Source organism: Hyperolius riggenbachi, chromosome 4 (genome assembly GCF_040937935.1).
Source record: "Hyperolius riggenbachi isolate aHypRig1 chromosome 4, aHypRig1.pri, whole genome shotgun sequence".
Classification (NCBI taxonomy): domain Eukaryota; kingdom Metazoa; phylum Chordata; class Amphibia; order Anura; family Hyperoliidae; genus Hyperolius; species Hyperolius riggenbachi.
In genome coordinates, this window is record NC_090649.1 from 129,198,001 (window position 1) to 129,220,459 (window position 22,459).

General features: G+C 44.2%; 2 protein-coding genes across 12 annotated transcripts in view; one reads left to right on the forward strand and one right to left on the reverse strand.

The window, feature by feature from the left end:
* The window catches only part of MTERF4 (mitochondrial transcription termination factor 4), a 35,339-nt gene extending 33,531 nt beyond the window's left edge, over positions 1-1,808 (forward strand). The window contains exon 4 of the mRNA XM_068280632.1: positions 1,377-1,808. Coding sequence (XP_068136733.1) covers positions 1,377-1,790 — 414 coding nt within the window. The 3' untranslated portion in view covers positions 1,791-1,808. The remainder of the gene's footprint in view (positions 1-1,376) is intronic.
* A 4,126-nt stretch (positions 1,809-5,934) lies between these two features.
* SNED1 (sushi, nidogen and EGF like domains 1) overlaps positions 5,935-22,459 on the reverse strand; it is a 222,570-nt gene continuing 206,045 nt past the window's right edge. For 8 of the 11 annotated variants that reach the window (XM_068280636.1, XM_068280638.1, XM_068280637.1 and 5 more), the window contains 4 exons: positions 20,781-20,868; positions 14,945-15,036; positions 9,107-9,144; positions 5,935-6,913 (listed from right to left, as the gene is read on the reverse strand). In XM_068280636.1, coding sequence (XP_068136737.1) covers positions 9,119-9,144; positions 14,945-15,036; positions 20,781-20,868 — 206 coding nt within the window. In that variant the 3' untranslated portion in view covers positions 5,935-6,913; positions 9,107-9,118. The remainder of the gene's footprint in view (positions 6,914-9,106; positions 9,145-14,944; positions 15,037-20,780; positions 20,869-22,459) is intronic. The other 3 variants (XM_068280641.1, XM_068280640.1, XM_068280643.1) reach the window with 2 other exon arrangements.

A 22,459-nucleotide genomic window follows, 5' to 3' on the forward strand; every position in this document is an offset into this window, starting at 1 on the left:
GGCCGTGTGATCCCCCTCCCCCCCCCCCAGTGTGTCCCAGTATAGTTAGTATAGTGCTCAGTATGGGTAGGTAGTGCCCAGTATAGCTAGTGAAGTGCCCAGTATAGCTAATATAGTGCCCAGTATAGCTAGTATAGTGCCCCAGTATAGCTAGTATATTTCCCAGTATAGCTAGTATAGTGCTCAGTATAGCTAGTATAGTGCTCAGTATAGCCAGTATAGTGCCCAAGTATAGCCAGTATAGTGCCCCAGTATAGCTAGTATAGTGCCCCAGTATAGCTAGTATAGTGCCCCCCATAGCTAGTTTAGTGCCCAGTATAGCTAGTATAGTGCCCCCCATAGCTAGTATAGTGCCCAGTATAGCTAGTATAGTGCCCCCCATAGCTAGTATAGTGCCACCCGCCTCAAGCAACCCCCGTCCCCCCGCTGCTATTAGCTTACTCTGCGGCTGCCGGCTTCCAATAGTCCCCTCTCCGTCTCCCGGGCATGTAAATAGATCACAGCACCTCGCTCCACGGCGGCTGCGACCAACGTGTCTCGCAAGCAAGCCGACCCCCCAACTTTTGGCCCACTTTTGGGGGGTCAAAAATTCGGCTTGCAAGCGAGTATATACGGTACATAGTTTCCAGGAAAGGTAAAACCAATTGAATGCAGCAGGACAGATGGGCCCTTCACCAGATCCAAAATGATAAAGTTTGGCAAGTGCCACGCCCTCTGTAAATATAGATGGTTGTAAATGGATCATGAATTATTCAGGATCGGGAGAGTTATGATGATGATCCAGAATGTGAGGGCATGACTATGATTGAATAAATGTTGATTTTTGGGGCGTTCAAGAATAAATGTAGGTTGTTGTACATGGAAAAATAAACCATCCCCTAAAAATAAGCCCCAACACATCTTTTGTAGCTAAAAAATAATATAAGACCCTCTCTTATTTTTGGTGAAACACCACAACAATGAAACATTTGTAAAGCACTTTTCTCCCTGAGAACCCAAAGTGCATAGGCTTGTCTCAGATCACTACAGTGATCACTACACTAGTGATGTGTACAGGGGAGAAACTTATTTCATCATAAATGCAACACTAAACGGGTGGCTTTTTCAGTTTTGATTTAAACGTGTCCAGGGCTGGAGCTGTCTTGGTTAGGTTTAGCAAGGCATTCCAAAGGGTAGGGGCAACATGACAGAAATCTCTGGCTACAAAGGATTTTAGTTGGACTCTGGGAGCGGTCAAATTATTGGATCCTTTTGATCTGAGGTTGTGTGGAGGTGTGACACAGTTGCAATAAATCCTTCAGGTACCTGAGGCCTAGGTCGTGTAAATATGTAAATGTATATATTTTACTTTGACGTTACTTTCCTTTATTTTCTAGTATGTATATTTTCGAATGGGTGGAAAACATGTAGACATGATTTCTTCTGGAATTTTCCAAAGTCCACTACATGAGATTAGAGTTCGGCACGAGTTCCTGGAACGTCTCGGTAAATTCCAGCCACCTAACAAGAAAGGTCTGTGTCCTCCCACCAACCCCAAGCTCAAGGAGGTTATGCAGCTGTCTGAAGGGGACTTCTTGTCACACATTGCACACTCCTCACCAATAGAGTTCAGTGTTTTTTGCAAGATTCTAGCGCGTGAGGAGCAGGAGAATGCAGAAGATGCGGAAGATGAGCAGGATGAGTCAACTGAAGAGGAAGATGGACAATCAGAGGGAGAGGATGACTCTGATGATGAAATTGATGAGCAGAATATTCCAAATGACCAAACGCATAAGCATAAGAATAAATAGATTGTTTTTCATTTGTCACTGTTGTTCTTTTTATCTATCAATAGTATCTCTGTTTGAATCGATGCATTTCCTGAAAACCTATCAGGATAGACTTGCCGTAGCTTGACCGGTTTTTAAAAGGACAACTTAAAGGAATACTTTAGGGGGGTCGGGGGAAAATGAGTTGAACTTACCCGGGGCTTCTAATGGTCCCCCGCAGGCATCCTGTGCCCACGCAGCCACTCACCGATGCTCCGGCCCCGCCTCCGGTTCACTTCTGGAATTTCAGACTTTAAAGTCTGAAAAGCACTGCGCCTGCGTTGCCGTGTCCTCTATCCCGCTGATGTCACCAGGAGTGTATAGCACAAGCCCAGTATGGTCTGTGTCTGCGCAGTACGCTCCTGGTTACATCAGCGGGATTGAGGACACGGCAACGCAGGCGCAGTGGTTTTCAGAATTGCTTAAATGCAATGTAAATTGCAATGCTCCATTTTCATCAGCGCAATTTGTTTTTGCCCAATTTTTTTTTCTTATTACAGAAATGCAATTGTATGCCTGCACGATTTTTGGTACAGTCGGGTTTTATTCTTGACGGCTCACAGTGCAATGGCAGCGAGTAGAAAAAGCAGGTTTCACAATTGCAAAAGCAGCGCTTGTGATCCGCTTGCCAGTGTTCAGCAGCATTTCCAGCACTTTCTGTTTCTTCATAGGAATCGCCTGTTATTCTAATAGCGATGTTACAATACAAGCCTATGGCGGTGATTCCACAGAAGCAATTGCGATTTGCTGAAATCCCAGCTGCACTTCTGGCATCATTTTCAGAGAAATGTAATTCAAAAGACTGCAGGGACATAAAACGCATTCCTTGAAATTGCTTCAGAAAACACTGGTTGATCTCAAAAACTGAAAAGGCATTTTATTGATAAGGTGTTAAAAATATCACCTAGGAGAAAAAGTGAATTGCATATGGCCCCTGTGGCCCGTATGCAATTCCCTTTTTCACCTAAGTTTTCTCCTAGGTGATATTTTCACAACTTGTCATAAAACGCCATTTAGCCACTTGACCACTGAGGGGATTTTACCCTTTAGGACCAGAGCAATTTTCACCTGTCAGCGCTCCTCTCATTCTTTCGCCAATAACTTAACCACCCTGGCGTTCTATTGAGATCGCCAGGGCGGCTGCGGGAGGGTTTTTTTTTAATTAAAAAAAAACTATTTCATGCAGCCAACTGAAAGTTGGCTGCATGAAAGCCCACTAGAGGGTGCTCCGAATGCGTTCTTCTGATCGCCTCCGGCAATCAGAAGTAACAAGGAAGGCTGCAGTGAGCAGCCTTCCTTGTTTGGCTTTCCTCGTCACCATGGCGACGAGCGGAGTGACGTCATGGATGTCAGCCGCCTCCGATCCAGCCCTTAGCGCTGGCCGGAACTATTTGTTCCAGCTGCGCAGGGCTCGGGCGGCTGGGGGGACCCTCTTTCGCCGCTGCACGCGGCGGATCGCCGCAGAGCGGCGGCGATCAGGTAGCACACGCGGCTGGCAAAGTGCCGGCTGCGTGTGCTGCTTTTTATTTTATCAAAATCGGCCCAGCAGGGTCTGAGCGGCACCCTCTGGCGGTAATGGACGAGCTGAGCTCGTCCATACCGCTAAGGTGGTTAATCACAACGACATGATCTATATCTTGTTTTTTCCGCCACCAATTAGGCTTTCTTTGGGAGGTACCTTGCGTACATATGAATTGGGCACCGGGAGACTATGGCGCAGGACATAGCCGGTATATGGCTTATCCTGCTGCTGCACAAGTTCCTGGCGGCATAAATACTATTCCCCCTCCACGTCGATAGTGGGGAATGATATAATTCGGCTTCCAGCTATTGCTGGAAGCCAAATTATAGTGTTTTAAGAGCAACTTTAGTTCCGTTTTCTGACGGCGCTGAAGTTACTCACAGTGCGCTGTCTATGGTGGCGCCGGCTCGTTCTTTGGGAGGTACATTATGCTAAGAATTTTATTCTAAACACATTTTAACTTCTAGCTGACCGCGTCACGCCGATAAACGTGGCCGCAGCGGCAGCCCCAGGACCGCCTAAGTCCTGGGGCTCTGTTTTGCAGGAGATCACGCACAGGGTGTGCGTGCATCTTCTGCTTGGTGGGCGGAGCAGAGCTTCCGTCTCCAAGCGGCGATTACCACTCGGGAGACTGTTAGATGGCGTAATCGCCGTCTAATTACTGGTACAGCGCTGCGATCTAGCACGGCTGTCCTCTCCTGAGCCACAGAGGTGATCGGCTGCCTATGACAGCTGATCACAGGGATTGGCTGGCGGGGGGAGGGAGGACTTAGCGGCAGTACGAGCGGGGATGTCGGCGAGAGCGGAGGTGTCCACTGCGGCTCATCGCTGGAGCCTGGGACGTAAGTGAAGGCTGCTGGCAAAAGGGGGGACATCTGGCCCAGCAAACCACACACGGGATCCGGCTGCCTGACCCCCCCCAAACGCGTGCCCCTCCCATGCAAAAGTGCCTCAGGACCACCCAACGCCAATTGGCATCAAGACCTGGGGCTGCATTTTGCAGGAGACTGCGCGCAGGCTGCGTGCGTATGTCCTGCTCGGGGGGGGGGGGGGCGATTGCCAGGCTTTACAGTTAGTACAGCGCTACAGAGAGATCTGTTGGTGGGGAGAAAAGGGGGGGGGGAATCACTTTTGTGCTGTGTTGTGCGGCCCTGCAGCTTGGCCTTAAAACTGCAGTGGCCAATTAACAATAAAAAGGCCTGGTCTTTAGGTCTTTAGGGGGTTTAATACTGCGGTCCTTACGTGGTTAAGGGGGGTTAGGCAGCCGGTCCCGAAAGGGTTAATGACTGTGCATTGTTTATTGCAAGCTTTCAAAATGTTTTTTTCTTCAGGCATTCTACAGAACTGGATCAATTTGGTACCTCGCATGTGAATGGTTGTGGTTTTCTGCAAGTTCGGTTGGTGGTACTTGAGGACAGAGTGGGGAAGCCCTTATTTACAGTACAATAAACGGTATATGTATTTGATGTGTAGAATGCATCTTCAGTAAATTTGTAAAACATTTAATACACTTGTAGCCAACTATATGCATTCCTTGACACAATCATGAAGTAATAATCCTAAGATAATAGGAAATCTCTATAGCAGCATAAAGTGACACAGTGTCTAATATAAACAATAAATATTGCGCCCAAATTAATATGTGCACTCATACATCATGAATGGCTACCACATGCATCCATGTATATCAATACATGTGAATACAAAAATCTATATAACAATAACAACACTCAAAATACAAAACGTTATAAATATTGAGGGGTGGATAACATACACCAGTAAAATTGAATCTAGTGTGCAAAAAAAGGTGCTATAAAGTGCAACAGCTGCTAGTGATAACACATATGGAGATCGTGCAAAGATTGGTACAAAAAGGTTTAACAGCGCATACAAACAAAAGTGCTAGTGCTTACCAATAGTGGTGAGAAGCTGCATGTAGGGAGACCGGGGAAGGGGGGGGGGGGGAGCGCCTTGCGCGTTCGCAGCGTGCGGCTGCTTCTATGGAGGCCTTGTTTGTATGCGCTGTTAAACCTTTTTGTACCAATCTTTGCACGATCTCCATATGTGTTATCACTAGCAGCTGTTGCACTTTATAGCACCTTTTTTTGCACACTAGATTCAATTTTACTGGTGTATGTTATCCACCCCTCAATATTTATAACATTTTGTATTTTGAGTGTTGTTATTGTTATATAGATTTTTGTATTCACATGTATTGATATACATGGATGCATGTGGTAGCCATTCATGATGTATGAGTGCACATATTAATTTGGGCGCAATATTTATTGTTTATATTAGACACTGTGTCACTTTATGCTGCTATAAAGATTTCCTATTATCTTAGGATTAGGACTGAGGTTTTAACATGTTTTAATTATTTGTTGTGTCATTTGGATAAGTCCCCCAATAAAGTTTTTCATTGTTTTGAGATATGAGTCATGATCCTATATTATTATGGTCTTCATACTGGGCTTCTTTTCTCATATTCAATAGTGGTTTTTATAGCCCATTGGAGACGCAATTGCTTACATGCTCTATGCATTCAGTATGCATAGATTTATAGCTCTATTTTGGTTTGTGTTGACAATCATGAAGTAAAGCTGTTTTTTTTTATAAAGTGTTTTATTACAAAACCCAAAGTGCCTGATCTGAAGGTGAAACCTAACACACTGTTAAAGCCCAATCCTCTTCGGCGTAGCTTCGGATATAGTCGTTACCTCACCTGGAGGCTGCTCCTCACTCGCTGCTGAGAGATAAAACATTGTCTGCACCACATTAATAACTTGCTGCTGCTGCTACTTTGCATGTGGGATGGCTTTCCTAACATTGAGCCAGACACCAAGAACAACGCTTACGTTCCATACTTATATGGTATAATCCCACACAAAAAAAAGGTTTTTGAGTCTATAAAAACTATTATGGTTTGAAAGAGTTGCAAGGATGAGCTTCTTGTTATGAGTTGTCAGTCTTTTCTTCATGTTTCCTATCAGTCCCTAAGCTATAAAACAAATGAGCAGTTTCTAGCTCTACATAGAGATGTGAAGACAACTCGAGCAGCAGAAACGCGGTCCTCTGGTCATCGGTGTAGAGAGGCTGGCCTCTCTAGATTTCCAGTTCAGATAAATAGCATTGGATTGCTGGTCTCTGTACAGCCAGGGCTAGAGGGAACCTCGTGCTACGGGATGCAGTGCCAGCTCTGGGCCGGCCTCTTGGGAGACATTTTCTGCTGATTGTGTGATGAGCTCCTGATGGTGAACTGTGAATGCTCTGAATGATTCCTTCCAGATGGGTAGCAGAGTCAGCAATCCTGCACTCTGTCTGTCTGACAGATGAGATAGAACAGTTGTCTCCAGGTCTTTAGTCAGGAGTGGCGGTCAGATCTTTGGCTGAAGAGAGAAAGGATTCCCACCCAGAAGATATCTCTCCAGGTCACGGGGCCAGTGCTAGCTGTGCCTTTTGCACATTTACAGAGGTGGCCTGGTCCTGTGAAGTTGAGAAAGGGGAAGAGACCAGCTCAGCAGTATCTTGTGTGGGTGTCACACTTAAATCATTCCCCAAGTGGTGGCAAATGCTTTGTTGTCTGTAAAACAATACAAGACTATTAAGGAAGACCAACAAGTTGATATATAAAATCTAACATAAGCCTTAAGAATCAATTAGCATAAAATACAAACTGCCTTGGCCAAATGAACATTTGCAGACAAGTTTAATAAAATAACATATCAAAGAGGATCTCCACTTTCTTTTTGCAGTAAAATTTAAAGTCTATCCCTCAGGGACATCTATATTTACCGCTAAGTTTTTGGCAAACATTCCTAGCAAAGCTTACCCTTTCCTTTGTCTATATTCAGTTGACTGACCGCAACTCTGGTTGTGTTAGGGCTGTAAACATGCTTCTAGCTGTGAACTGTCCAGTCTACATTAATGAAATACTGCAGAATGAAATTGGGATGTAAAAATGAACATTTGGAGCTGTTCTGTACACTAAAGTGAAGAATTTTGGCGTAACCGTGAGGAAGCTTACTGCACTGGTATGCTTCTGGTGCGGTGGGAGGAGTCCATGGTTCAGGTTAGCTATGCAGTGCTCAATGGTTGGGGGTATGTCCTAGACGGTTATATAGTTGGGACCTTGTCTACTGGTTTGGAATTCAGGAGCAGCTCTGTAGATTTCCCAACTAAAATTTTAGAATTCTAAAAAGGCTATTTACAATCTTCTATTTTACCAGCCACTAGTTTACATCTGGGTTGGGGAAGCTATTGTGTATTTTTCAAAAATCAGTGCAATGCGACTTTAAAGGTTTGCTTTGTATTTCAAAATTTTTATTAACATTTTACAAAATACAGAAATGAAATGAGAAGATTTTCACAGTGCAAAGGGAATTATGTTTTGCTTCATTGTCAGTTGGCCTCTCAGCATTAGGGATGGTCCGTGAGAAATTGTTCAGACTTAATACAGGATTATGCAAATTTTGTATGCAAATACAGTATATGCAGCTTGAAAATGGACCACTCTAATCACAGCAAGGTAGTATTTGGTTGATTGGTTTTCAAACTGCATACATTTGCGTAAAAAAAAATAAATCTGTATGATCTTGTAACAATTTTCATCTCATTGACCATCCCTACTTGGTTGGAATTGAAATTTGCATGTGTAACTAGTGTACAACAATATATATGTTATTATTATTTATTGTATTTATAAAGCGCCAACATATTACGCAGCGCTGGACAATAAATATATACAATGATACAAGGATGACATACATAGGGTTATACACATAGAACAAAGTTATACATACAAATTGTACAAAATACATGATCATGCAATATGGGCTGGTTAGGTAGGCCCAGTAATACAAGTACAGGCTGTCATAGGACAGGAGCACATGATCCTGTAGATTACACTAGGGAGTAGAGGACCCTGCCAGAGGCTTACAATCTAAAGGGAGGGGTGGAAACACTAGTGGGGGCTGTTAAATATTCCTTAGAGAGTTACTGTGTGGTACAAGGTGGGTAGGCCATCATAAAGAGGTGGGTTTTGAGGGCTTGCTTGAATGTGTTGAAAGAGTGAGCAAGTCTGATGGGTGGTGGAAGGGCATTACCCAATTTTTATTTTACTTATCTTTCAGTATGAATGAAGCTTAAATCTTCTGGCTGGTCCAGTGATTATACCAACAAAAATGTCTACCAAGATAGGTTCTGGCAGATTTCTATCAGCATATACTACATCCAGCTCTAACCGGTTTTTGTGTACCTCTAGTACTGAAACAGAAGGAAAAACTAATGTACTGAAACAGAAGGAAAAACTATGTCCAAGTATTGTCACGCTAACTTTGATAAAGCACACCTACCAATAAAGGTACACTTTTCTGAACGTTGGTGTGCTGACAATACTTGGACTTATTGTAAGCACGGTGATTTGCCTAATTACTTGTCATGCATCCTACATAACTCACTGATGGTGTGCCAGCTCTACAGCTGACTCTTCATACAAGGAAAAACTAGTTCCTTTTATATAAATACCGTACATTTTTAACCACGTAAACGTAATAACGATGGCATCATTGAGTCAGAATGCATAATGCCTAGGTAAACGGCTGGATATAGGTTATGTAGGATGATGATTTCTTTCCAAGAAAAACATTCTTACCTAACTGACAATAAAATAGGATCTTATATAAAGCATACAGTGAGGTCCCTTCTGGGCAGAACCTGTCCATTCATCAATGGCAGGAAATGAAATGAATGAATACACAATGCTCAAGCTACTTACTGCTCCTGATCTTCAAGGCTTACTTGGGACTCTTATCCCTGTTGAGAAATGGGAATATTGGTGAATGACTGTATACATGTGTGTAAATGACCATGTGTGAGTGTGGCCTCATTATTGTACATTCCTCGTCCCATATAAAACTGCAGCCCACTACATGAAATCGAAGTATGAGGGAGACAGACCTCCAAGTGGAGCAAAAGAGGGAAAGAGATGGGGATATGTGAGAAGACAGCAAATAGAGAAATCCAGAGAAAAGATAAAGAAGATGAACATGAAAGATATATGAAATCATGTCAGAGCAAAGTTAGAGACAGACCAAAGGAAAGCAGATGGAAGCAAAAGGAATGAAAGATAAAGACAGCCAAGCGGAAGACCATCAACCGAAGACTGAGTCTACAGAAGGTGTAGAGAGACTGAAACATAGGAAGGTGTTTGAGCCAATGCGGAGATATACAGTTAGGAGAGGTGTGAGAGAGCCTCTGAGAGAAGCATGGTTATACTACTACAACTAACAGGAAAATGGCGGCCAGCTCACCAACTCTGCTGACTGGCGGAAGCCTTGGTGCAGGCAAATCCTTCCTTTCTCCTTGGTGCCAGGAATGAAGTAGGAGTGTGTGAGAAAAGATCACAGTGCATGCAATGTATGCAGTGTAAATGGCAGAAGCCTTTTTCATACAGTAGAATCCCCCAGGTCCTTAACAGATTTTGTGGACAGGGGAGCAGGTAGGCTTTTTTTTAGACTGTCCACTGATTTGTAGATAGCTGACAAACCTGGTTAAGGTCATCAATGACTTTCTTCAAAGTAACTCCAATTAAAGTGGACCTGAACTCTTGCACAGATTAGAAGCATAGAGAAATGCACCCTGTTTGTATTTAGAGAGTGTACCCTCTCTAATTCTCCTCATCTTTAACTAATCACAAGTTGTAATTTGATCACTCAGCTGTGTCAGCTGGCTGCCTCAGCAGAGCAGCTCATTGGTAAATACTAGTGTTGGGCGAACAGTGTTCGCCACTGTTCGGGTTCTGCAGAACATCACCCTGTTCGGGTGATGTTTCGACGTCGGCCGAACACCTGATGGTGTTCGGCCAAACTGTTCGGCAATATGGCCGAACTAAGAGCGCATGGCCGAACGTTACCCGAACGTTCGGCTAGCGCTGTGATTGGCCGAACGGGTCACGTGTAGTGTTGGGCGAACATCTAGATGTTCGGGTTCGGGCCGAACATGGCCGCGATGTTCGGGTGTTCGAGCCGAACTCCGAACATAATGGAAGTCAATGGGGACCCGAACTTTCGTGCTTTGTAAAGCCTCCTTACATGCTACATACCCCAAATTTACAGGGTATGTGCACATTGGGAGTGGGTACAAGAGGAAAAAAATTTAGCAAAAAGAGCTTATAGTTTTTGAGAAAATCGATTTTAAAATTTCAAAGGGAAAACTGTCTTTTAAATGCGGGAAATGTCTGTTTTCTTTGCACAGGTAACATGCTTTTTGTCGGCATGCAGTCATAAATGTAATACATATAAGAGGTTTCAGGAAAAGGGACCGGTAACGCTAACCCAGCAGCAGCACACGTGATGGAACAGGAGGAGGGTGGCGCAGGAGGAGAAGGCCACGCTTTGAGACACAACAACCCAGGCCTTGCATGAGGACAAGAAGCGTGCGGATAGCAATTTGCATTTTGTCGCCATGCAGTCATAAATGTAATACAGATGAGAGGTTCAATAAACGGGGACCGGAAACGCTAACCCAGCACATGTTCATTGTTCATGTTACTTGGTTGGGGTCCGGGAGTGTTGCGTAGTCGTTTCCAATCCAGGATTGATTCATTTTAATTTGAGTCAGATGGTCTGCATTTTCTGTGGAGAGGCGGATACGCCGATCTGTGACGATGCCTCCGGCAGCACTGAAACAGCGTTCCGACATAACGCTGGCTGCCGGGCAAGCCAGCACCTCTATTGCGTACATTTCCAGTTTGTGCCAGGTGTCTAGCTTCGATACCCAATAGTTGAAGGGTGCAGATGGATTGTTCAACACAGCTATGCCATCTGACATGTAGTCCTTGACCATCTTTTCCAGGCGATCGGTGTTGGAGGTGGATCTGCACGCTTGCTGTTCTGTGTGCTGCTGCATGGGTGTCAGAAAATTTTCCCACTCCAAGGACACTGCCGATACCATTCCCAGTGTTCTCCCCAGGCTCTTTTAGCCGGGTGCTCCACCCGGCTAGATTTGGTGACCACCCGGCTGTCATCGGCTCACCTCCTCACATCCTCCTATGCTGTAAGCACAGTTGCCCTGCATTTTCAACTCGCCCCACCCGGCTACTTTTTCATGCCACCCGGATACTATTTCATGCCACCCGGCTGGAAAAAAATTCTGGGGAGAACACTGCATTCCCTTTTGGGCACTAGCTGCGGCTTGTGTTGTTTGCTGCCCTCCTGGTTGTCCTGGGTTTGCGGAAGTCAGTCTGTCGGCGTACAACTGGCTAGAGGAGGGGGATTTTACCAATTTTGCACCCCTGTAACTCTGGTTTGCAGAGATGTAGAGACCCCATCTTTGGAATCCAAGTCTAACAATATGTCTTCTACCTGCAAGAGACATTTCGTGAGATTCAGACGTTGCTAACGGCCATGGCTGAGATTTATGTACGTCAGCATCACTACCATTGAAATAGCCCAAATAAACAGGTTTTTGTGACCCTAGGCTATGACTTCTTCGGCCTAGGGGCCCGAAACTCACCAGTCATGTTCCCCCTAAGGGTCCCTACAATGCTAGGAAATTTGCCACTGCTGAGCAATTGCCCTTTGAAAAGATGTGAGATTTTGGAAAGTGAAATAGGGAGGCAATGAAAGCCTATGGGGGATTTTACCAATTTTGGACCCCTGTAACTCTGGTTTGCAGAGATGTAGGGACCCCATCTTTGGAATCCAAGTCTAACAATATGTCTTCTACCTGCATGAGACATTTCGTGAAATTCAGACGTTGCTAACGGCCATGGCTGAGATTTATGTACGTCAACATCACTACCATTGAAATTGCCCAAATAAACAGGTTTTTGTGACCCTAGGCTATGACCTCTTCGGCCTAGGACTGCATTGAACGCGACCCACGCATTGTGCGCATTCTGGACAACACCAATTACTGGGTTTATACCCTTCTGGATCCACGGTACAAACACAATGTTCCAAAACTGCTTGAAGAAAGAGTCAGACAGGTCAAAATGGAAGAATACCAGCAGGCCCTTGTGGAGACTTTAGAGAGGAGATTGACATCCTCCCCCTCCTCTAGCCAGTTGTACGCCGACAGACTGACTTCCGCAAACCCAGGACGACCAGGAGGGCAGCAAACAACACAAGCCGCAGCTAGTGCCCAAAAGGGAATGGTATCGGCAGTGTCCTTGGAGTGGGAAAATTTTCTGACACCCATGCAGCAGCACACAGAACAGCAAGCGTGCAGATCCACCTCCAACACCGATCGCCTGGAGAAGATGGTCAAGGACTACGCAACACTCCCGGACCCCAACCAAGTAACATGAACAATGAACATCTGTGATGGGTTAGCGTTTCCGGTCCCTGTTTATTGAACCTCTCATCTGTATTACATTTATGACTGCATGGCGACAAAATGCAAATTGCTATCCGCACGCTTCTTGTCCTCATGCAAGGCCTGGGTTGTTGTGTCTCAAAGCGTGGCCTTCTCCTCCTGCGCCACCCTCCTCCTGTTCCATCACATGTGCTGCTGCTGGGTTAGCGTTACCGGTCCCTTTTCCTGGAACCTCTTATATGTATTACATTTATGACTGCATGCCGACAAAAAGCATGTTACCTGTGCAAAGAAAACAGACATTTCCCGCATTTAATAGACAGTTTTCCCTTTGAAATTTTAAAATCGATTTTCTCAAAAACTATAAGCTCTTTTTGCTAAAAAAAATTTCCCTCTTGTACCCACTCCCAAGGTGCACATACCCTGCAAATTTGGGGTATGTAGCATGTAAGGAAGCTTTACAAAGCACGAAAGTTTGGGTCCCCATTGACTTCCATTATGTTCGGAGTTCGGGTCGAACACCCGAACATCGCGGCGATGTTCGGCGAACGTTCGCGAACCCGAACATCTAGGTGTTCGCCCAACACTAGTAAATACAGGATTTTAACAATACATTTTCTTCCATGAAAGCAGGAAGTAGACACACTGCACACTGTTTTTCTTTAAAGATTAGTATGCTGTTGCTTATCTTTTAGAGTAGAGGGGAAGTTCTGAGTTCAGGTCCGCTGTAACAGACGCAGTGAAAAGTTGCCGCAGATCATGTGACATAGGACACAAGAACCATGGGTCTGTGATGTAAGTTTCTGATTTTTCTAGTTTTTTTATCCAGCCATACTGATTCTTAGAAAAATACAGCATTTCAAAACTCCAACTATATTCAAAACTGTAGTTGTTAGATTTTGACTGCACATTTTTTTTTATGTGAATTATAAATATTGACACAGCATTTTTTTTATTTAAACATCTGTATTATAGCTGTGCTTTTCTTCAGTGTACAGCTATCCATACAGATGCAAGACCCCTGGACTTTGATGGCTTCCTGTTTAGTGAGATCTTGAATTCTCACTTCCTGTAAGCTGCAGTTACAGCAGACTGTACTAACATAGCTACTCCCCATATAAAACTATCTTCTCAGAGTTTGTATGTTCTCCCTGTGTCTGTGTGGGTTTTCTCTGGGCACTACTGTGTCCACCCACATGCCAATATCCACATACAAATAATTGTCTGCCTCCTAAATTGGCCATAGATTACAATGGACATCTGACCAGGGCCAGCCTTAGGTTTCTCAAGAGACAGGCATATAGAGAGTCTGGAGGGGATGCAGAGAAGGGGCTGGGGAGACATTGAAGAGCAGAGAAAATGACCAACTGCTGAGATGCTGTGGGAGAAAGGAGTTACTGTGGATGGTGTGAGAGAGGGGTTATTGAAGGAGTGTGTGTGTGTGTGTGTGGGGGGGGGGGGGGTGGTAGCTGGAGATAGGGGGGCTTACTGAAGGTGCTGGGGATGGATGGAGAGAGAGGGTTTATTGAAAATGCTGAGGGGTGGATGTGGGGGAGAGGGGGTTTTCTGAGGGTGCTGGAGAGTGGATGGGCAAGACCCTTGGAGTGGATGGAGCAAGGCTTACTGATAGTACTGGGAGTTGATGGGGGGAGAGAGGTTACTCAGGGTGCCGGGGAGAAAGGGGTTATTAAGTGAGAGTTTAACTTCTGCTTGTCTGTCATCTGGAGTCGGGAAGGAATAATTGGACCATACCTTATAAGGGTTTTTACGCCTTTCTCTGGATCAACAGGGATATATGAGGGAGCAGGCTGGTGTTGTACTTTGTTTTCTGGTTGAACTCGATAGACGTATGTCATTTCTCAACCCAAATAACTATGTCAGGAACGGGGTTTAATCTGAAGCAGCATCTCCATCCTCTCCCTTGCTGTCTCAATGTGCTGGAGAGAGAATCACAGTGTATGCCTGAGAGGTGGAGAACTGTAAGTCTGGGGAAGAGCTAAGCGACGGTTTGTTTGCTGTAAAGCTGCAAAATATAGTCTTGCCTTTACTGTTCATCCTACCTTAGGAGTCACATGGTCTCACATGATACACCTACCCTTCAGCTAAATCTGCAAAGGAAAGGAAGCAAGCTGTAGTGCCTTGGGAAGACATTTTGTTGTGCTTTAAGTTTGGGTTTTAGTGTGTGTTGTGTATAAACAGCTGTTTTGTTAGCATGAATGAATACTACCAGGTACCATGTCTCTTCTGAAGCAAGTTGTAGCTGGTGCTGATGAGCTTATTATTTCGTTCTACTCACTTGGCCTGGCTCTGGCAGTTCCTTCGCAGATCTCCCTGGAGCAGACGTCATGCTGTACCCTGTATACCCGTCTGTACCTGCAAGACATGCCACTTGACAAAGAGAGAGAACAGGCTATTCTAAACTGTACAATCATTCAGGGGAAAAGAGGATGACAATCTGCTTAATATACCCACTGTATGACTGTTCACTTACTATAAGCCTTCCTAGATCCTCTGCTGGTTATCTTATGATCATTGTGTTGATGGCGGAATACCCAGATTGCGGCGGCAGCCCCAGGACCGCCTAATGCCAATTGGCGTCAAGTCCTGGGGCAGGGTTTTGCAGAAGATTGCGCATTTCTGCTTGAATGACGGAGCTCAGCTCTGTCATCGGTCTCCCAGCGGCGATCAGGTAGGTTGAAGCCTATGACAGCCAATCGCGCTGATGTGCGGGGGGGAGGGGGGTTGGGGTGGCCAGAAAATATTAAGAACAACATTTTTTGTAAAAAAAAATAATAATAATAAACATCCTGGGAGCAATCCCATCCCACCAACAGAAATCTCTGTTGGTGGGCAGAAAAGGGGGGGGGGGGAGGATCACTTGTGTGCTGAGTTGTGCGACCCGGCAGTGAGGCCTTAAAGCTGCAATGGCCTAATTAGTTAAAAATGGCTTGGTCACTAAGGGGGTTTAAGCCCGTGGTCCTTAAGTGGTTAAAACTAAAGGTATTTGCAGTGAGCAACTGTGGTTTCCCATGATGCATCACTCCTGAATATGCAAATCATCTCTTTATACCCCCTTAAGCCAGGCCCGCATCTAGAACCACTGGTGTATATCAATCCTATTGCCTATACATTTTATAGGCTGTCTGCGTGTTTGGCTTGCTATACACCAGCGGCTCTGGATGTGAGCCTGGCTTCAGGGGCATAAAGAGATGATTTGCATACTCAGGAGTGATGCATCATGGGAAACCACAGTTGCTCACTATACAATACTTTCTATTTTAAAAAGGCAAAGTATACTGAGTTTAAAATAATATTGGTTGGCAGCCCCATCATTAAGATACAAGGGGCTTGATTCACTAAAGCGTGATAACGCTTATCACGGCTGTCATAAGAGCTTTTGCACGCAATTTCAGGCGCATAAAGGTTTGCACGCGATAACTAATGACTTCGCGCGCAAAGGAAATAAGTGATAAAAACTTTTCGCGCGATCATCGTAGAACTTTGCGCTAAATGCAATGATGCATGTGTTTATAGTAATGATTGCTCCTTAACATTTATCAGCTGTTTTTTGCCTTTAAAAGCTGGTGGTGCTTTGGTGTGCTTCAAGCTGCATTCCAATGTTCTACATACAGCACAATCTGCAGTTTTGATTACTCAATAAAATGTTGTAGTGTACCACCGAGTTCCATGCCGCACGCACGCCCGACCATGCTTTTATCATGTGAAAAGCATACGTATCGCGTGAAGCGCACCGCCATACGTGCGATAAAAATTATCACAATGGTTTGCGCGTGAAAAGCTTTAACACATGATAACTGTGTTATCACGCTTTAGTGAATCGAGCCCAAGTTCTTTCACTGAACCAAGCTGCAAGACTTTGGAAAATAAAAGAACTCATATCTTAATAATGGGACTGCCGACAAATGTTCTTTTGATTATTTGTCCTGCCCTGGAGTCTGAGCACCCTGACATTTCATAAAGGCTATACCACAAGGGGTGCAAGGCTATTGTGAGATTGTTGTGATACAATCGCAGTTGACATTTGTCAGTGAAGGTGTACTCTGGTCAGATGCTTCTCTGCCTGCCTTACATCGCATGCCACTGGAAGTTATGTTTTTGGTTGCATAATAAGTACGTTATAATGCAACGCCCCAGTGTGAAACTAACATTTGGGTGCATTTTTTTTTTAAACTCAGTTTATAAATCCTCCACAGATTTTACACCAGACTTTATTTGTTTAAGGCATCTAATTTGTTCAGGGCAAAAGTAATTTGTTCCAACAATGATCACAATTCCAGTAGGTCACACATTTATATTAACTGTGGTATGTTTTTCTGCAGGAGAGAATGGACCACAATGGACAATATTTAAAGAGAAACTGTAGTGAAAAAAAACAATGAACAACATTGCTTATTTTTTTTTTTCTTACAATATTCATTTATAGATTGCCAGTGTTTGCCCATTGTAAAATCGTTCCTCTCCCTGATTTACATTCTGAAATGTATCATTGCTGGTGACATTTTTAGTTCTGCCAGGTGATCTGTGCGGAATGGTTGTTACTGAGAGTTCTATGCACAGAGGGAGATACTGCTTGCTTGGCAGTTGGAAAAGACTGTAATTTCCCACAATGCAACAAGGTTCATAGATAGCAAGCTGTCAGGACCAAGGTCATGACATCACACTGTGGGAGGGGTTTCACCACAATTTCAGACCCCCGATGATCTATTTGAGAAAAGGTGAAGATTCTCATGGGATGACGTTCTGGGTTAAAGTCCCTCTTTAATGCATCATGCATGTGTACTGTGACTCGAGGGTCACTGCGTTCCCATACAGCGGAACACATTTTTCTAGGCACCAGAGTGCGGTTACCATTCTGCAAATGAGTGCTATCTCTTTGGACTTGGCTGCAGTGCAGCATGTGTTGGTGACCTGTATAGGTTTTTAAGTTGAATCTCTTAATGTTAGTAACATTTACCACCAGAAATGTAATTAAAGCCAAGTTCAGGCTTGTTTTAATGCATGTTATGTGAAATGTGCAATAATTTGCAATGTACGGTACATAAACCAAATTCATGTTTTTAATGCCCCAGGATGGCTTTATTAAGAGATCACCATTTAAGATGATGAGAGAAAGGGGAGTGGACGGAGCATTTGGAACTAAATTTATTGATGGTAAAGTGCTTCATGAATAGAAAGTAATTTCCAGTGGTGAATGTTAGGCAACCCATTTGTAAAACAGGCCCAAGCAGCAGTCTTGTTTCTATAGAGCAGTGATGGCTAACCTTGGCACTCCAGCTGTGGTGGAACTACAAGTCCCATGAGGCATTGCAATACTCTGACAGCTCTAAGCATAACTCGGGGAGGCATGAGTACCAAGGTTAGCCATCACGGCTATAGAGTAATAAAATCTGGTGCAACATTACACACACATTCTTACATAAAACCAGCAGAGAAACCTAAGTTTGAGCACTAACACTGATAAAAAAAGTATCAGCTGGTTATTTCACTAAACTCCATTTACAGCTTTGGACCACTGATGGAGTGTGCGCTTTTATTAACCCTGCCTATACAAGATCTACCCCTCACTCCTGGCATGGCTCTGTCAGACTGAATACAGAGACATAAGAAGTACTAAGAAAAAAGCAGTTTGGCTTTCAAATGTGTTGATATTGCCGAGAGTGATGTGTCCATAAGGATCCTGAGCAGCATTGACTGGATACTACTCCACCCTAAACTCAGCAATCATTTTCAGCAGAATTGCACTTTAATTTGCAGCCAGTCATGTATTTGTGCAACTACAAAGTAATGTAAGCACTGGTTAGGGGAGAGGAGGGCATCATCTAGGTATAGAGGTTTAGAAAACATCAATATTGGTTTGGATAGGACAGCGCCTCAGCTTCCGCCTGACCTTTGCAGATTACTTGGATCACAGCAGGAAGTTATTGCCTTTAGGACTTCTATAGTACACTGACCTTTACAGTTCAATTGCACATACCTATTGTAGGGATCAGGCGGGTGCTCAGCTAGATTAGACAATCCAAACAGCAATAGTACATAAAAGCCAGCACTCCAATCGGTGATGCCAATTTCTTGGAGCCACGAGAAATCTTTTATCAAGGCAATGATAAGACTCACACACAGGTGAAACTCACAAAAACGAGAATATCATGCAAAAGGCCATTTATTTCAGTAACTCAACTTAACCACTTGATGACCCAGCCTTTACCCAGCGCCGTACAATGTAAACAAAGGAGACAAACGTCTCCTGCGTTTACATTTAGTCTGCGAGCCGCGATCAGCGGCTCGCAGGCTATTCACGGAGACCTGCTCTGTGATCTAACCGGAAACGGCCACTCGCGCGAGCGGCCTTTCCTGATTAATTAGGGAGGCACCTGGCGACGCAGATCTGCGTCGCTGGTCCTCCAGCTACCACTTTGCCGCCGCACGGTATGAGTGTGCGGTCGGCAAGTGGTTAAATGGTGCAACTAATATATGAAATAGGAACCCTTTGCAGGTGTTTTGGATTAATTAGCTGATTAGAGTCTGACACTTTGGACTTAGGACATCGACCTTTTCACAATATTCTAATGGTGTGAGATTTTGGGGTTCTCATAAGCTGTAAGCCATAATTATCAAAATGATAGCAAATAAAGGCTTCAAATATCTCGCTTTGCATGTAATGAGTCTACTTCAAGCTGAATTATTGAAATAAATGGACTTTTGCACGATATTCTAATATTTCGCCTTTCACCGGTACTTATCTGTGCCTACAGTTCTCACACCAAAAAACTCAAAACTATTACTAGAATTTCAATGTATTTCAAATCCTAAATGATACATCAGGTAAATATCATAAAACCATACATAGTGTAACAATAAAAAGTCCTCCCTTATTGAATGCCCTGCATGCATTTGCTGATTACTGTAATAATAGCCTAGCACTATTGTTGAGTGAGCCTTTCACAGGGTGAAAAGTTAAAGGTGTAGGAAGCTCTGATTCATTAGATTATATGATAAGACTCATGTTTTCAGTTGCTTCAGTTCACTGTCACTGAAATGTTGACTTTTTACAGTATTATGGATCAAAAACTACACCACCAATTGGATTTAGAGTGCTGCTTTTTGTGTGCAACTGCCTTGATAAATAAAACAGTACATGCAACTATCAGAAGCAGCAACTTGCAATTGGAAAGAATAAGCACAACATCACCGTAGCAGAGACCTACTCCACAGCTGGTTATTTATTTATTTTCTAACATAATTTTAACTCCATGGTTGATTAGACTTCGACTTATTACTGAACAGGTCTTAATGAATTGAAGCCATGTTTTTTTTGGTAAATTATCAAACTATTTACCGCATGTGTAAAAATCTTAGTGAATTTGAAAAAAAAAGTCTAAAATGCTGAATTTTTTTTTTTTTTTTTAGCCGAACAACTGTTAGTTAATTAAAGGGGTTCTGTGGAGTTATCCAATAAACAAAAACAGACACTTACCTGGGGGCTTCTATCAGCCCTTCGTAGCTGTCATGTCCCGCGCTGTCCTCCTCCGATCACTCGTTCCCCGCCGCCGGTCCCAGTCTAATTACGTCTGTCACGCGCGCTCCCGTCTTCGGGAGCTTACTGAGTAGGCGCAGTACAAGAAAACCTCATACTGCGCCTGTGCAGTAAGCTCCCGGAGACGCGTGCGGGAGCGTGCATTATTCGTCTTGTTAGACGAATAATTGCCTGGTGCCAGCGGGCGGGGAAAGAGTGATCGGAGGAGGACATAACTGCTACAGAGGACTGATAGAAGCCCCAGGTAAGTGTCTGTTTTTGTTTATTGGATGACTCCATAGAACCCCTTTACAGCAAATATAAATTAACATTGCACAATTATGTATAAATGAATATGGTTTAGAGGGTAAGGGTATTGTTAGACAGATTATGTGGGTTTACAATTCGTTTTGAACTCATGTCTTGGATCAAACAAATGTGCACATTAGTTAGCTTGTATTCAAATAATTTGCAAGCTCAGACCAAAGACCAAGAAGGAACTCCACCCCCTGTACTGTGCTTTTAATGGAACAGCCCGTTCTACCCCTTATTAATGATGACAAGGGGAGCAATGATGTAGTGCGTGATAATTACTTACAGGTGGTGACAGACTCCTCCCTCCCACACAGGATGTGACAGTGTCTCCGAGTAGAGTCTGGTGCAGGCAAATGTCTCTCTTCTGCAGGCTGTAGAGCAAAGGTGTCACCCTCTCCACCAACACACACTTCAATATTCCAATAAACAAAGTCACAGCCCACATACTAGTGCTGCAAGTGTAACAGCCAAGTGACTCACTCTGTCTCCAGTGACCGATCCAGGCTGATCCTTCAACAATAATATTCATATTTAGTAACATCACTGCCCTTGCTGCTGGAAAATTCATTCCAGAATTTGCTAGAGGCAATAAGTGATTTAATGAGACGGCCACTGAGAAAAACATGCTGCCGAATGTGCAGAAAAGGGGACCGTAACACACATTTCCACAACATTACATTAATAGGCTTCCTATTTCAATCCAGAAACTAGAGGCCAGCATCAGATCCTCCCATGTGGTAATATAACGGGAGCTCTCCTCCCACACATATTTCCATTACATTAATAGGTTATTTTCATTCAGAGAAAAGCATCTGATGATTCCATGCAGCAATAAGGAAAGCCCCCCCCCCCCCCTTCAATACAGGAATGGATCGAACCTCAATGGTGCTGGTTTATCAGTTTACCTATGCCATGGTGGAGATACTACTAAGAAGTTGGAATAAGACTCCAACCCTGTCCTCAAGGCCCACCAATAGTACATTTTTTGCAGGAAACCACAAACATTCACAGGTGAGGTAATAAGTGTCTCAGGAGAGCTGATTAAAGAGAACCTGAGGTGGGTTCTAAGAATCCAATTAGCATACAGAGGCTGGCTCTGCATATAATACCCAGCCTCTGTTGCTATACCGCCTCCCCCCTGCGCTCTGCTATGCCCCATAAATCAATCGCCGTGCTGGTGACGGCTGTTTACATGTGAAGTGTCAGTCTGCCGCTCCCCCGCCTCCTCTATAGCGCCGGTCCCCGCTTGCGTCCCTTCCCTCCCCGCTGATTAGAGGGAAGGGACACGGGCAGAGACCGGCGCTATAGAGGAGGCGGGGGAGCGGCAGACTGACACTTCACATGTAAACAGCCGGCTGGCGACACGCTGCGTGTCGCCAGCACGGCGATTGATTTATGGGGGACAGCAGAGCGCAGGGGGGAGACTGGGGGAGACGGTATAGCAACAGAGGCTGGTCATTGTATGCAGAACCAGCCTCTGTATGCTAATTGGATTCTTAGAGCCCACCTCGGGTTCTCTTTAACTTCCTCTGTGGATTTCCAGAAAACACGTACTGTTGGTAGGCCTTGAAGACAGGGTTGGAAAACACTGGAATAAGGAATGTCACGTCCCTCTTAGGTGTAGTTGTAAGGTAGGCATGCTCAATGAGGTGCAAACAATTCCAAGTTGATGCAAGTTTATGCAAATGTGTGCATTTTTATACAGCTTGAAAATAGACCAACAGAAAAAATGACAACTATCTTCAAAAGTTGCTCATTTATTCAAAAATGAATAGTATACACACACAGTATTTCAATATATGTTCCACAAGGTGTTCTTAGAAATGGCAATGGTACCAGTCTGTTTTGGGCTCCTGCAAGTGCTTTCTCAAGCTTTTAACATATGAATTAGGAACAGATAAAATTATTTTCAATTCAGTTACCGTAATTTTAGTTGCTTGGTGACCCCACAATTGATGTGAG